Source organism: Xiphophorus maculatus, chromosome 21 (genome assembly GCF_002775205.1).
Source record: "Xiphophorus maculatus strain JP 163 A chromosome 21, X_maculatus-5.0-male, whole genome shotgun sequence".
NCBI lineage: Eukaryota > Metazoa > Chordata > Actinopteri > Cyprinodontiformes > Poeciliidae > Xiphophorus > Xiphophorus maculatus.
The window spans coordinates 14,436,914-14,452,779 of record NC_036463.1 but is presented as its reverse complement, the minus strand read 5'-3'; the positions used below and the strand labels follow the sequence as shown (position 1 = coordinate 14,452,779).

General features: G+C 36.6%; 1 protein-coding gene across 1 annotated transcript; it reads right to left on the bottom strand.

The window, feature by feature from the left end:
- Positions 1 to 68: 68 nt before the first annotated feature.
- pign (phosphatidylinositol glycan anchor biosynthesis class N) lies at positions 69 to 15,847 on the bottom strand. Its single transcript, XM_005803322.3, has 29 exons — positions 15,269 to 15,847; positions 14,647 to 14,919; positions 14,441 to 14,562; positions 14,245 to 14,343; positions 13,505 to 13,611; positions 13,107 to 13,231; positions 12,839 to 12,969; positions 12,632 to 12,751; positions 12,507 to 12,547; positions 10,086 to 10,145; positions 9,789 to 9,881; positions 9,615 to 9,670; positions 9,427 to 9,505; positions 9,011 to 9,193; positions 8,741 to 8,880; positions 8,374 to 8,473; positions 8,157 to 8,249; positions 6,478 to 6,569; positions 5,533 to 5,638; positions 5,337 to 5,445; positions 5,110 to 5,212; positions 4,908 to 5,010; positions 2,871 to 2,957; positions 2,599 to 2,654; positions 2,065 to 2,140; positions 1,153 to 1,226; positions 910 to 952; positions 717 to 769; positions 69 to 564 (listed from the first exon to the last, which is right to left on the bottom strand). The coding sequence occupies exons 2-29, from the start codon at positions 14,871 to 14,873 to the stop codon at positions 441 to 443; spliced, it is 2,802 nt and encodes a 933-aa protein (XP_005803379.2). The 5' UTR covers positions 14,874 to 14,919; positions 15,269 to 15,847; the 3' UTR covers positions 69 to 440.
- Positions 15,848 to 15,866: the final 19 nt, after the last annotated feature.

The window sequence follows — 15,866 nt, the reverse complement described above, 5'->3', positions numbered from 1 at the left end:
GATGCAACATGGACCTATTACTGTCGAATTGTATCTTGTATAAATCAGCTAGTAAACAGACAAATCAGTTCCTGGTTCCTTTTTTATTAGTGAATATGTAACAACAGGTAAAAACATCCTTTCCCTTTATTAAATTCTATGTACCTTAACATAAGTTTGTGTTAAACTTTAAAATCACAAATCCAGAGTTTTTTAAAATGATTAATTTGTAGTTAAATATTCAAAATATGTATGTCCAATTATTTATTATTTAATTTACGATTATACCTGAAAAAAATCACTGGGTGTTTAGAGGGTGGTCTAAAAACGGGACTTGGCAAAATTGATTCTTGCTCCTATGCATTTATATAAAAAGTACATTAAGCATATCTACACATAATAAATACAAAATATTTGGCATACACAACCTACAACACTGGATGGCATGAATCAGTTTTTATCTAAGGAAAGTGCATCTTCGATCTGTTCCACAGGATGAGTCTTTTTGAGGTGAGAACATGTGTGACCACACTGAGCAGCATCAGGAAGATCGTCATCGACATCACTATCACGTAGTGACTAATGCTGTAGCACACAAAAAAATATAAATTGTTTTTTTTAGGTAAATCTGTGTATTGCAGGTCACAAACCACAAAGAACAGATGGAAATAATCTGTGCAAATATGAAATGATTGGCTGGTGTTTTATCGACACAAACTGTGTTCTTGTGGACTTACCTTGTGCCAATATCCAACCAGCTTCCATAGTCTTGCACCAGGAAGAAGAAATGCTGAGGACAAGGAAGTTAAACATTTACCATGTACTGTTCACATAAATTCTACATTAATCAGAAAGGGTATTGAGCCAATAAGGCTTTTAAGAGTGTGAATTAAATTGCCCATAAGTCTGATATTATCTCAAGTAATTTACCAGTGCCATGACATCAGATATAACCAGGACAATGAGGAATAAACTGGAAAGGAAGAAGACAAGAAAAAAAAATCAAAAGGAAAGAAAACATGAACAAGAACCAAAATTTGTAACAATATCCATGTACTGCAGAAGCAACATAGATGCAATTTGTATTTTGTATTTCTTAACAGAATAATAATTTGTTCATGCTGAAAAATTGAACATGCACAAATGTCAAATACAACCGTCAGATCAAATTACCTTCTTGATGAGAGCTGTGTTGCAACTTGGATGGTCTCAAAGGTACACATTACTATGATAAATGGAATAATAACCTGAGAGGGAAAAAAAAGACAATTTAAAGAAACTTAATCAAAGACAATCAACATGAAATCAGTCATTTCCATTGGCGCACACATTCACACGCTGATGATGGGAAGCTATTGGATTGTAGCCTGGGTCGGGCAGTCGGGCAAGGCTGCTATATCACATCATCTGCCCTTTTAATTAATACCAGCAGGCAAGGTGGTTTAAGCTTCTTGCTCCACTACATGGAGAAGGAATTGAATTGGCAACCAATCAATTCAAGAGCAAACTCCTACCACCGCTGCAGTGAACATTTAACAGAGAACAGTTCAATCCATAATCTGACAATGGAAGTGCAAGACACCTGCAGACCAACCCAGGCATGCCTGTCTACTTAAACTGACAACAAGCGAGCATTAATTAAAGAAGCAGCCATGCGCCCCACGATAACTCATGGAGTTAGTGCAGATCAAAAATAATCCTTGATTTGAAAATTGGTGTCCTCAAATACTCTCCAATCAATCTGACTGAGGTTGAGCTCTGTCTGAAGGAAAATGGGGTGAAAAAAATTGTAGCCTTAAAATATGTAAAGCTATGTGAAACGTGCTCCAAAAGATTTGCAGTTGTAATTGCAATGAAGGGGGAAAAACATACTACAAAGCAATGACTCAGTGGGGCTGAAAAGAGTGTAAAAAAACACACATTCAATCTTTTTCTCTCTGCTTCACAAAGATATGCTACTTCATGTTTGTCTATACATTGAAGAGAGTTTCTCTTTACATTTTAATGGGGAAATGTAAAGAGGAATGACTAATATTATGAAGTTGTTCACACAATATGACATAACAAACATCTAGAGTAACCTACCTTCCACATCATGAGCCCCCCCATGATAAACGGGTTGAAAACAGTGAGGAAACAATAAACGGAGGCTGGGTCAAAACTAGATAACAGCAAAAAGAGGAAGCATCAGTAACTACTAACAAAACCAGAGCTACAGTAAATCAGAAACATTCAAAAAATAACCAGTTTTGAGAAGAACAGCAGACCATTAATATGTTGCTTTTAAACTTCACATTTCTGTAATTCTTTTGGAAAATGAATTACAGACAAAATTCTTCACAGAAAATGTCTTGGTTCAAAACCTTTAGAGACTGGTTTAGCTAAACAAACTAAAGTACATCATAAACGGAAATATATTTTCACAGTTCACTACTCTGTTTCCTCTATTTAAATGATCAACAGGACATCATTAGTAGAGCAAACATTGATGAGACTAAGCACACAAGAGAGGTTCACTAAAACTACAACACATCTACAACTATCCCATTCAAGCGTCATGTCATTTGTAACAAAAAAAGGTACAGAAAAGTACATTCAAAAACACAAATATTATCCTACCTGTTAATGGATGCTATGTTCCCTGTGCCAAAGAAAGCTGTTATTATAAAAAATACCTGAAGAAAATAATAGGGAAAAAACTGAAGTAATGTGAATGTAACATATTATTTAACTATTTTTAGACACATAAGGGTGCTGCTAAAGTTCTACAAAGGTTATCTAAGCTTATAAGGGTTATCTTTAACAACCTTCTGAGAATAAAGCACCTCAATTTACTAGCCCCGTTAGTTCTTGCGGTTTAATTGCAAACAATTACAGTATACCAAGGATACGAAAAAATATGATCTTCTGATGTCATCCAGCTTCAGCTGTCGGATTTTGGTAATGTCGATGTTGGCTGAGAAATCAATTGTAGACAGCTGAAAACAAAGAAACACAATTAGAAACCACTTTTGGGCATTTTTTAGCTATCAATTTGCATTTGGTGCATGATCAACTGAGTAAAAACCTGATAAAATATCTCCCACCAGAAATACCTGACTTCAAACTATATTCACCATATTCTCACAACATGTGATACATCGCATTAATTCTGTTTCCAACTTCCACTCCGGCCTCTTTATATGTAAACAAACATTCCATCGGAGAAGAAATATGGTGAAAAGCTTGAGGCAACATTAACTTTTCCATCCTAAACTGGATAATATTGTAATTCTAAACCTTTCATCTTTAAAAGATTGGGTGGATTACCTGAAAGATGGACTATGATTATGCACACTAGCATATTTATTGGCCGCATGCACACCAGTGCTAAGATATTTTAAAGCTTAACGTTTACAAGTTGCTGGTCTTTCAGCAGTTGCTTTAAATTGAAATTGTTAAACCACATTCATCTTGATTCATCCTCTGTTGGTAGTGGATGGAAAACTGATCGCAGCAATTATTTATGTTCAACTGTTGTAGATTCTGCAAGTGATTATATACAATTCTCAGATTTTTCCTGCATTTTCAACTCCTGATGATATCTGTATCAAAATGTGTTATATAGGAGTAGTCTAAACCTCCACAACGTTTAAGCATAATTTCACTGTATGTCTGTGCTAAATGTTTAAACAAGTTGTCATAATAGGTCAACCATATTGCTACACATTACCATTATACATTTTTTTCTAAATCTGTCCTGAATTAGTAAATTTCCCTGGTGAATCTTGACTTTTTCCAATGGAGGTACAAGTGTGAACCATTAGCTCAGCCAATGGCCAACCAGCTTTCTGAAATAGCTCAAAGGTGCATCTCATAAACCATCAGCTGTTAATTACATAGTGAAGTATTCCAGAGCACAACATATTACATTTATGGCAATGGAAGGACAAGGATTTGGATAGGGTCAAAAGTCAGAGACAAGAAGAGGAATGGGAGTGCTATTGATCTCCCACAGTTACAATGTACAATATTTGTCATCAAAACTTTAGCCATTGTTTACAGAACATTCCTCCAGATTACACTGCTATATTGACACGACTAATCAATTTGACTGTTTTATCCAAAAACAATGAGACAGGACTTGTCATTCTGAGGCACTGATATGTTCACTGACACAGATATTTAATTGTAAAAGATGAACTACAGAGTTTGAGAAACCAACTGGCTTTTGTAGGTGATCCATACACTTTTAGCCCATTTCTCCAGACAGTGTAACGGGGTCCATTTTTTGTGCTTCTTTGCTGTCTTTTTCAGTTCCACAGGCAAATTGTCCATGACTGAGATCAAGGCTTTGCAGGGGCCATTCAACTTTGCTGTATTTAGATGACTTTGTAACTATCTGGTTGCATGGTTAGGGTCATGGTTCATTTGGAAGACTTGTTTGACTGACTATAGCCAAACACTCAGTTTTAGTTCTATCACACAAAATAATATTTGTCACTGTATTCAGTTTCACTGTTTTATATTGCTTTTGGAGAAATGACTATTTCCTAGCTGAATGGTCATTCAGGCTATGTTGTTGCAGATTTTGTTTCGCAGTGAGTAATGACTCACTCAGTTTCTTACCAGCTTCAGCCGGCATCTTCACAAGGCCTTTTGCATTTGTTCTGGTATTAATACCAACATTTCACACCAAATTATACTTATGACATCCTAAAATAAATTATCTTTCAATAAATCTTTCACCAACTATTTAAAGGTTTTGGTCTGATTCATTGTGTAAGAGTGAGTAAAGAACAATTAAATGTCATATTCTTTTATATTTTAAGTCTACTAGCAAAAGCAAAAGATGCATAGTAGTTAATATAGACACAAATAATAATAAAAAGCAGACTTCCTCCCACATCCCCAAATTCTTCTCATTATAACTTGTATTCTAATGCTACCTCTTGTCTTCTGGAGTCACCCTGAGCAAGTAAGGCCTCCTGTTCAATGTTGATCCATACAAACATCAACCAAGACAAAACAGGAGGGAACAAGGCCTCTGACCTAAGTAGGAAAGAACAGAAATAATATTTGTATTTGGCAGATTTTCTGAAGCTGTGAAGCTACAAAATAACAACTCAATTTGAAATGATCTTGCCATACCCAGTACTGAGAAGCAAGTAAGTGGATGTGAGAGACAAAAATATGCTGAGGAGTCGGTGAAAAAGGCGCGTTGAGCTCAAAAGAGGAACAAATATAGAAGACGCTGAAAAAAAGATAGACAGCATACTCACTTGTCAGATCACTGTTTCCAATGAAAACATACATTTCAAATAATATCTTACAGTGGATTTTTCTGTGACATTGAGAAAAGTCTTTCATCCACCAACCTAATGTGCTCCAGCTGATGATCTGATTTATAAGGGGCAGGCCTTGTTTCTGTTGCAGGCTCGAATGTGTGAGCGATGGCACATACAAACACACGGCCAGATGGATCATCTGTTAGGGTTGACAAGCAATACATCTCTTAGCAACTGTTGAGAAGAAAAAAATAACAATCTAGAATCTGGAAAAGCAAACAATTACCTGACTGAAAAATTGCCTTCTGTCGCTTGTGTGCAGCGGTGTCCTCCGCCATGATGACCAGAGGTAACAAGCCGAAGTGAAGAGAGTAAGCAGGCCTGCACAGGTACTGAAGGAACAGAAACTAAGCTTTACTGCATTTACCCTTTAAGGTAAGCAGCCTTAGTTACGCATATGGATGTAGTGGAAAGCTTTTACTGTGAATCACGGAATCGGGAGTTAGAAATTATGCCTAAAAAAACTTTCTACCGGTTACATTTCAAACTTTCTTTTGTTTGTTTTTGAAAATCAAAAGTGTTATGGAGGAGAGTCAAGAGATCCTGCTAAACTCTGTGCAGAGTGCTTAAAAAATATCTGCATTAATAATAATTATCTCTTAAAATCCTTAAAATGGGTAATTCACCTGAATTTGAACACATATTGAGTTTTTTTTTTTTTTTCTGTGTTTCAGAAGATATATTGGAATATTTGAATTCAATGCTAACAAAAGCTAATAAGATTTTTTTTAAAAAAGTTTATAGAGGAAAGAACTTCAAACCTCTGCCCTACAGAAGAAATACAAATGCAACCGTTTCCCCCGACTTTCACCCCCAACTTCTACTTAAAATGATGATGCATTTTCTATACCTGGGAATAGGGAAGTTAATGCATTTTCACTTGCTTTTCGCTTAGTTTTAAAGAAGTTATTCTTACACAACTTCAATAAGCAAATACAGTAATGATCTATGGCCGCCTTATCTTATGTCTTTAAATCCAAAACAAAAACAATCTTACTGTTTTTTTTTTTATTGTGACCTGTCAGAAGCACTGTAAATGTTTCATTTCAGGAACTGAAAGAACTAGAAAACAAATGTCTGCATGTGATAACATTTCATTTCTGAGTAGGAAGATAATAGGATGCAGTGGCAAATGTTCTGATAAATGTAAGCAAATAAAGGAAGTACTCACACCAGATGTAGGTTAGGCTCTCTGCCCACAACGGGCAGCAGGGGGAAAACAGCCAAGCACAGGCAGCCAAGAAACCAGCTCACTGAGCGAAGCTACACAGGAAAACAGCCAACAACCACAAACAGAGGTGATAGGGGGGATTAAGCAGTGAAATTTTGCTTAACAAACTTGCACAAAACAATTGCTACAAAAATTAATAATCTGGAGTAATCTAGTAGCAATTTGGACTTTAGAAAACTGAAACATCAGACTTCTGTATTTCTACAAGAACTGAGGTATTAATAGCTTTCAAGGTCAGAGTGACTAAAGATATGAAATGCTTTTAAAAAGTTCACGTTCTTTTAACAAAACTCTTTTTCGTCCATTTTGGAACAGAGTTGCTGAGACGTTTCAGGTTACTTTTGTGTTCAAAGAAAGTTTTCTCGAAGCTTCGTCTATTTGACACATGGACTCAAGTATCACTACAGAAAACTATGACATAAAGAGAAGTTACTTGTTGACTCGATGTTTCCATGGTGCAATGTGTAGCTGTGAGGTGTTTGTGGTAATATCTTGGTTTTTAAATTCACCAAACACGGGGGAGTGAATTAAGAACAAATGTCTTTTAGAGTAGAGACTTTTGTCTCTACTCTAATCTTGTCTTTCTAAAGAAACTATTCCAGAAATGTAATAGTTTTTGCTGCCATACATGTTTTTTTTTCTTCTAATTGTATTGTTGGCTATGTTGTATGTTACGCTAACTGAAGCCTGTAAAGTCTAAGATGTGGCATCTTCTCAAAACATCACAATCTGAATCAGCTAAAATGTCCACTTCCAGAAAGATTGGGAACTACCTCAAATGTTTTCCAGTTAATTTATTTATTTTTTTGTTACTGCTGAATGTTGGACATAAAATTGTTTGGAAATAAACTTGCAATCATTACCAGATTTGTTGGGCAACAATAAATGCTTCTCTGTGGTCACTGCTGATAAATTCTAGCCTTGGCATTTTGTTAGTGCACATATTTGTGCTACATGTCAGCAAATTGCTTTCATTTAGATGATCACGCTTGATCATTATAAAATGGTGGTGTGTTTGAATAACAGCAATTGTTCTTCAAAATCTTTTGAATTAAAGCAGAGGTTTGATTAATTCGCTACACACAAGATTTTCATTTCAGTTTAATAACTAAATTGCAAACTTGGAGTTAGATATGAATCATTTTAGAACCTGGGAAAAACCAGATTATATTTAGTTTTTCCTGGTATGTAAATGTGTAAATTCCGAGAAACAAAAGGCTGTTCTATCTACTCTGACTATTTACGTCTACTTCAAAACATATCGTAATGCAGAGACGCTCATTTTATTTATCCACATCAATGGATGTCTTTCCAGGATATACAGTTTCCTTTCGCTGCATATCCTGGAAAGACAAAATCCATGATATTCTCCGCTATAAAACGATGTTTTTCTGTTTTGTTTTTTTGTGTGTGAAAATATAAAACCGTAGGATTGGTTTTGGTTTCAACATTTTAGTGAGAACATTCTCAACCCGCAAACAACTTCACAACCAACCTCATGTTGTTGCTATATTTGTTTGAATATGTGTTTATCATTCTGGAAAGCAAAATCCTGAACAGTATTCCATGATCTAATCACTAACTTTTATTGGTCCTCACAAATATGATCTTCTAGTTACCTTGGCTTTGCCAAAAAGTCCCGACAGGAGTGGCCACAGCGAAAGGAAAGCCAGGCCTACAGTCAGCATGGAGCGATGAAAGAAACTCACCACCTGAGGGCAGCAAATGACAATAAGTGATAAAAGATACAGACTGTTGTCAGACTGCACACAAAAACCCCCACGCACTAGTTACAAGTTGGATTGAACAGATCTGGGTTGGACTGAAGAGACTTACAAGCAACTCGATCCCAAATGCAACCAGCACAAAATAGCCCAAACATTTCCAGAGTGGCAGAGAGGGAGCTGATCGGATCAGATCTGACAGAGCTCCAGACCTAAACAGGAAGAAAATATTTCATTTGTCAAGCAGAGGAGGCAGAGCATTAGAATATTCTTAGCCATTTGCAGAGGAAAAAAAAAAACCCACAACCTCAAAGGAACTAAATGACACCTAAATAAATATGTCTGAGTGTATTTTGGTTTCTTGTGCGACTACTCAAATGTGAGTGTGGTCCACACAGAAACTTTGCGCAATTTGCACTTACATTATGAAAGGTGCAAACACTAATCTATTTACATTTATTTTTAAATGTCTTACTTACTCTTTTAAAGCAGAGTACCACACAGGAACTGGCAGCAAGCAGTATATATAGTATGTAATGGGACTTCTTTGGATAAGCAGGAACAGAGTGATCACCACAGCCACAGCAACACAAAACCTGGCCAGATTCTGATTGGGATTCTGCACACGCACGTGCACACACCCACACACACACACACACACACACACACACACACAAGTGCAATACCAGTTTAACAAGACAGGCAAGAGTTGTAAACCTCTTTTTGTGAGAGGACTCTGCTATCCTCACCTGTTTAGCAAGGTTGGGATACCGAATGAGGCTGGCGTGAGTCCTCAGTATAACCAAGATGACATATGACGTCCAGCCTATAAAGCCCAGCACCACGCTGCAACCCAGGAAGAACCTGTCGTAGGTGTGGTAGTAGACCAGGCCCTCTAAAGACAGGGATATCAGAGACTGGCACAGAGAGATCTGGCAAGAGATGGAAATTATACGGGAATCAAATAGAGTGATTACGTAAGGAAGGAAAAAAAACTATAATATTACCACACAATTATTGAAAAAAAAGAAAACACAGTTATGGATTTCACAGCAGTTTGTAGTTTTTGAAGGGATAAAACATCAAAACCCAAAACCATTTTGATGTCCATCTAATATTTCCTGATTAAATTTAAACATAGTTTAATCAATTCTCTGATACTTACAGCATCATTATACTTTTCTAACTGTATCAGTATCCGGGCCCTGCGAATAAATTCTGCTTGCTTTGATTCAGTCAGGAGTCTGGGGGAAAAAAAAAACAACAACATCAAATTACTGACCTGCTGAACTGATGATAAAAACAAGCTAACGTGTAATGCATTACTTGTAATGCTTTGTGTATTATACTCACTGGAATGGTGTGAAGAGAAAGGGTAGGGTTGTCTCTTTTTTCTGGATCATTTTCATCTATTGAAGAAAAAAAAAAGACTGTTGTGTAATAGCTGTGTATCAATGACAGCATTACAAAAGTCTCACATTTTGCGACATGGCAGTTAGTATACAGCAGAAATGCATGCTGTGATACCTTGAACTGCTCCAATACTTGGATGGCATTAGTGTACATGCTTTCAGCTTTGAACTGGTCACTGTTGTTAAGGTAGAGGAGAGGCATCACACCCTGGAAACACACACACATACAAAACCATGTCGCTTTCACGTCTCAAAATCAGAACTAGAGTAGTTAAACATTACATTATATTACTATTTGTTTAAGTATGAGTAGACGATTCTCTTTCAGGCAAGCTAAGTAATGCACTGAAGATGTAGTATGTTTTGAAAATGTTATATATTTTATCATTATTATGATTATCCACTGACTTACAACAGAGTTAACTGGAATGGGCAAACCAAGGAGCGAAGCCATGAGTGGAGCAATATCAGCCTGTAATAAAAAATAAATAAATAAACAGGACAAACTTGCAAAACCGTTTACACAACTTGACCTTATCAAATTACAATAATTATTTCTACAAATTATGGTATAATTTTGTCAGACAGACCAGCACAAAGCTCTGATTTAAATAAAAATCTGAAAATGGTAGTGTGCATTTGTATTTGGTCTCCCGAATCAACATTTTGTAGAGCTCTCTTTTATTGTCGTTACAGCTGCAAATCTTTTGTCTACCAGGGAGATGAGCACTGTTAGTTTTGCTGATGGCTGCTTCTCTTATTAATGTTTTCTTTCCCCTGCTTTGTAGTTTAGTTAGACAGTAATGGCACATTAGGTTCGTAGTTGTTACTATGCTGTTTTACATTTGCAGCTTGGATTAGCACTCAATGAAATGCTACATTGGGATGTGTTCATATTTCTATTTATTTGTAGGCTGGAGGCTTTTTCAGAGGCTTTTACCAGTAACCACCGGTGTTACTGGTAGAAACTGGTCTTTTGAAACTTGGATGCTTTAATATTTAACTCATTTGTTTTTTTCTGTACAATATATATATATATATATATATATATATATATATATATATATATATATATATATATATACAGACCAAAAGTTTGGACACACCTTTTAATTCAATGAGTTTCCTTTATTTTCATGACTATTGACATTGTAGATTCACACTGAAAACACATCAAAACTATGAATAACACATGTGGAAATATGCACTAAACAAAAAAGTGTAAAACAACTGAAAATACCCCTTATATTCTAGTTTCTTCAAAGTAGCAACCTTTTGCAGTGATTACTGCTTTGCACACACTCTGCATTTTCTTGATGAGCTTCAAGAGGTAGTCACCTGAAATGGTTTTCACTTCATAGCTGTGCCCTGTCAGGTTAATAAGTGGGATTTCTTACCTTATAAATAGTCATGAAAATAAAGAAAACCCATTGAATTAGAAGGTGTGTCCAAACTTTTGGTCTGTACTGTATATATATATATATATATATATATATATATATATATATATATATATATATATATATATATATATATATATATATATATATGCACAGTATAAATTCCCTTCTCACCCACCGCGGGTGGTTCTTATCCTCTGAGCTCGGGTCCTCTACCAGAGGCCTGGGAGCTTGAGGGTCCTGCGCAGTATCTTGGCTGTGCCAAGGACTGCACATTTTTGGACTGAGATGTCTGATGTTGTTCCTGGGATCTGTTGTAGCCATTGGTCCAGTTTGGGGGTGACTGCCCCGAGGGCCCCGATGACCACAGGCACCACTGTGGTCTTCACCTTCCAGGCCCTCTCCAGTTCCTCCCTGAGGCCCTGTTATTTCTCTAGTTTCTCGTGCTCCTTTTTTCTGATGTTGCAGTCGCTTGGTATTGCTACATCTACCACAAGGGCTTTCCTCTGTTGTTTATCCACTACGACAATGTCTGGTTGGTTCGCCATTACCATTTTGTCTGTCTGGATCTGGAAGTCCCACAGGATCTTAGCTCTGGCGTTCTCCGCCACCTTTGGGGGTGTTTCCCACTTTGATCTCGGGGTTTCCAGTCCATATTCTGCACAGATGTTTCTGTACACTATGCCTGCAACTTGGTTATGTCGTTCCATGTACGCTTTGCCTGCCAGTATCTTGCACCCTGCTGTTATGTGCTGGACTGTCTCAGGGGCCTCCTTGCACAATCTACACCTTGGGTCTTGTCTGGTGTGGTAGATCTGGGCCTCTATTGCTCTGGTGTTTAGGGCCTGTTCCTGGGCGGCCAGGATGAGGGCCTCTGTGCTGTCCTTGAGTCCAGCTTTTTCCAGCCATTGGTAGGATTTACTGATATCAGCCACTTGGGTATATATATATATATATATATATTATTTTTTTCCCCCAATAAATAAACTTAAAAGATTAAAAAGAAAATTAAAGCCTAATCTAAAACCTGCTCTCAATTTCTCCTCAAACTGACTTGTCTCTTGTGCTCCTTGGTCTTCATGATGCTGTTTGGTTCCAAATGTTCTCCATTATACCTCTAAAGCCTTCACAGAACAGCTTTTTACTGAGATTGAATTACACACAAGTGGTCTTACGACTTCTTAAGGCACTGGATTTTATTTATAAATAACAGAGTAAAGGGCAGTGGTCACATTTATAGATACATTTTCTTTTAAGATTTTAACCTTAAAAGAAAATGTTGTGTCATTTGTATTTCACTTTACAACCATGTGCTAACTTGTACTGGTCTATAACATAACACCCCAATAGAACATATTAAAGTCTGTGGTTGTAATGTAAAGAGTTCAAGGGGTATGCACACAAAAGCAATATTTTTTTTGCATTCTTCTCACCTGATTTACATCAGCTCTATGAATATGCTCCAAGTTCCAATCTGGAAAGGAGACCAACAAGAAAAACAATGGCTTCTATGAAATCAAGCATACATTTTCAAAAACTGATAATAACCTTGATATACCTTTTAAGTATCCATCCTCATATGGCTGGGGTTCTGTGAGTCTCTGGGCCTTGTTAACTCCAGCTCCCCACACCACTAATGGTGTGAGCGTTTCAGAAGGATGGCCTGCACCATGGGAACCTAGAAGAGGAAAACTGTAGTAGATGAATACCTATTCTTCTTACTTAGGTAGCAGACATCGAAACTAAGCCTGTACAAAACTCTTACCCCAGTTTGTCATGCCATGATCAGAGGTAAACACATAGGCAGTTCTCCCATCATGGCCAAAGAAGTCCTCTATCAAAGACACAACCTCAGCTACACCAGTGTCTACCAGGGCAATATTATCCAGGTATTCCCTGTAGAAAACACAGAGAAAGACAAAAATAATGTCTCATGAGGGATTGTTAACTTTTAAAAATATGCAATTAAAGTTCAATAAATGTAATCCCAAAAGCCAGAAGAGAAACACCCCAACTCAATATAACCTACTTACTGTGACATTGGTCTGTGAGCATGCCCATTAGTGTCAATGCCAAGCAAATGCAGAAAGAAGATGTTTTTATCCTCAAGCAGAGTGGCTTTTAGAGTGGAGTTAGTCTTTGCGGCTTGAAAGAAGGACTGTCACAAAGTTTAAACAGAAACACGGTTATTTTAAGAATGCTAGACTTCTAATTGATATCAAGAACAGCATTGTCATACACCGACTCTGTCTTATCTAGAGAGCATAGAAGTTGTTATTATTATTCAAAGAAAATACCATGAACATTTCACCCCATGAGATGTCTTGTCTCTGCACATACATAAAAACTCTAAATTTGCAGACTTAATTAGTTGGCATAGATATATAAATTGCAGCAGTCATCTTTCCTATCAACATTTCAACAACCGTACCTTGACTTGAGTGAAAACCCAGGTGTCCAGCCTGGATGCATCTGTGGAAGCAAAGTCCTCTTCCTCTGCTGGGTATGTGTGGGTATAAACATGGTCACCAGTTGCACCTAAAAGAACCCAGAGTAGCAAATGAGCAATGTTATTGTTTAACAATACAGAAATTGAAGAGAATCATGTAGAGATTATGTGAAAATAAACAGTAATAGATTTGTTATTATTATTGTTGTTGTTATAAGTTTTTTTTTTTCCTTGAGAGGTTAGTGGTTCATTGTGTTCATAACAATAAATGATCATTTTTATGAATGACTCACACAAATACTCCAAAAAATGCCATTTCAAAATGCAATATTCTAATTTAAAATCAATAATCATTCTATAAATCCTAGTTTGTTTTGTGTTTTTTTTCTATCTAAACAAAGCAGGAAAAAAACAAAACAAAACAAACAAAAAAAAACGTTAAACAGTTTTTCAATTAGTGTGCATTTACTCAAGGCCCAAAATTATCAATAAGTTGAAAAAAACTTGTGTACTTAATATATCAAAGTTACAAGACGTCATCTACATTTAAATCAATATAAAGAAATTGTATCTTATAAGTGAAAGAATAACAAATAAATTCTGGAAACTCAATAGCATTTTTCCATGCTCAGCTTTCTCTTTTCTTTTTACTTATTTTGACTTGATGAATAATAAAATTGTATTTCATATTTTTTCACCCTGAGTGAGAACTTGTTGACTACCTTTGGCAAACATTGGGAGGATATCTGGGCTCCCCCAGCACCAGGTGCTTCTGCTCTCATTAAACACTGAATCAAACTCTACTGGATTCTCCTTCCAACCTGAAAATATGCAAAGAAGATGTTAATGACTCTAATAAAGAAACAATGCAAAAATCCTAGAAAGATGTATTCTTGGAAAATCCCAAAGAACACCTACCTTTAGCAACTGCACTGACATCTTCATAGAAGCCTGCGATCAAAGCAACATGACCAGGCCGGGACTCAGTAGGTACACGTGTATGAGAGACACCCCAGGTACCAGTCTCCTCTATTATGGTCCTGATGGTAAAAATAAGTTTAGGTGTATTTAAAGAAAATAAAAACAAAGTGTGTTCAACTTCATTGCCTAATCAGTTTCCCAACCTTAGGAATGGAGTTCTACTTGAGTTGTTGGGAAGCAGCATGAAGAGACTATCAGCTCTGAGGCCATCAGCCACAACTAACACCAGTCGGGAGGCAGGGGGTGCCAGCGGCGTGGACTGGGGTGTCATGCCGTGGACCAAAGGAGATGTGAAGTAGATGTCAAATATGGATAGGAAGAAAACTACATGGACTGTTAGTCCTATCAGGAAAAAGGTGATCATCTTCATTTTGATTGAAGACTGCCCGCCCTTTACAGATCAATGCTGAGGTTTCCTGATATGAAGGAAAGTGAAAAAGCATAAAAACAGAAAGCTAGAGGTAAAGATTATATTGAAAGTATATATAGTAAATATGGTGAGCTAAAAATAAAGTTTGCAAAGAGAATTCAAATAGAAAACATATCAGCTTTACAATTAGACTGGCTAAGTCAATGTATCTGCTACAGAAAGGCTTAGTAAAAGGACTAATCCGTTCACCATATGCCACTAGCCAATCTGCCAAACGTCAAACACATTAAAAACCTAAAAAAATTGTGGCATTTTAATGGTGACAGTTTTTCCTTCATATTTCATGTGTACTATAAAATCTGTTAGATCTGAGACAGTGGAGTTGTAAGTCTTACCTGTATATAACGTCAACTTGATCCTGACATAAAGTGCTTTAAGGAGTGCATTGGATAATATATGGGGGATCAAAAAAAAAAGAATTACCCATTCAAAACAAATGTTTCCTTAAATTTCAACTTCGTAAATGAGCCACCGAAACATATCCAAAGAAGCAGGCTGATTAAAGCTGCTGTTTCGAAACAAGATCACATAATCTTTAAGTGGATGCTTTTACAAAACCAACGATCCCTCTTTGTAACAAGATTACTACAAGAAATACAGGCAGCACAAGAATTTACTTCCTTGTTGTGACTTCGGCGTTGACTCTTAACGCATGTGCCGGAACTTGCATTGTGGGTAATGTAGTTCAAAGATATATAATTTAATTTCAGCAGGTTTTCTAAATTAAGACGGCACAACAATTATTAGCTCGTATTTTTTGTATTTGCTTAAGCACTCGACGAGCAGAAAAATAAACATCTTTATTTACATAAGTTGCATTTTCCATTTTTGACATGACATTAGCTAGCATGAGCTGTCATCTAACAACCATGCCCTGCCCAAGCTACCTCGGAAATATCCAATCACTTTTCAACATTCCATTAAAAGGGCGGG

What these genes read in the sequence shown, in the direction of transcription:
- pign (XM_005803322.3), bottom strand. Translation starts at nt 14,873, where the DNA reads ATGAAGATGATCACCTTTTTCCTGATAGGACTAACAGTCCATGTAGTT. An exon ending in CCTCCCAATGTTTGCCAAAG is followed by an intron (nt 13,612 to 14,244) that starts GTAGTCAACAAG and finishes GGGTTCTTTTAG; the next exon opens with GTGCAACTGGTGACCATGTT. An exon ending in TTTCTCTTCACACCATTCCA is followed by an intron (nt 9,506 to 9,614) that starts GTGAGTATAATA and finishes TTTTTCCCCCAG; the next exon opens with ACTCCTGACTGAATCAAAGC.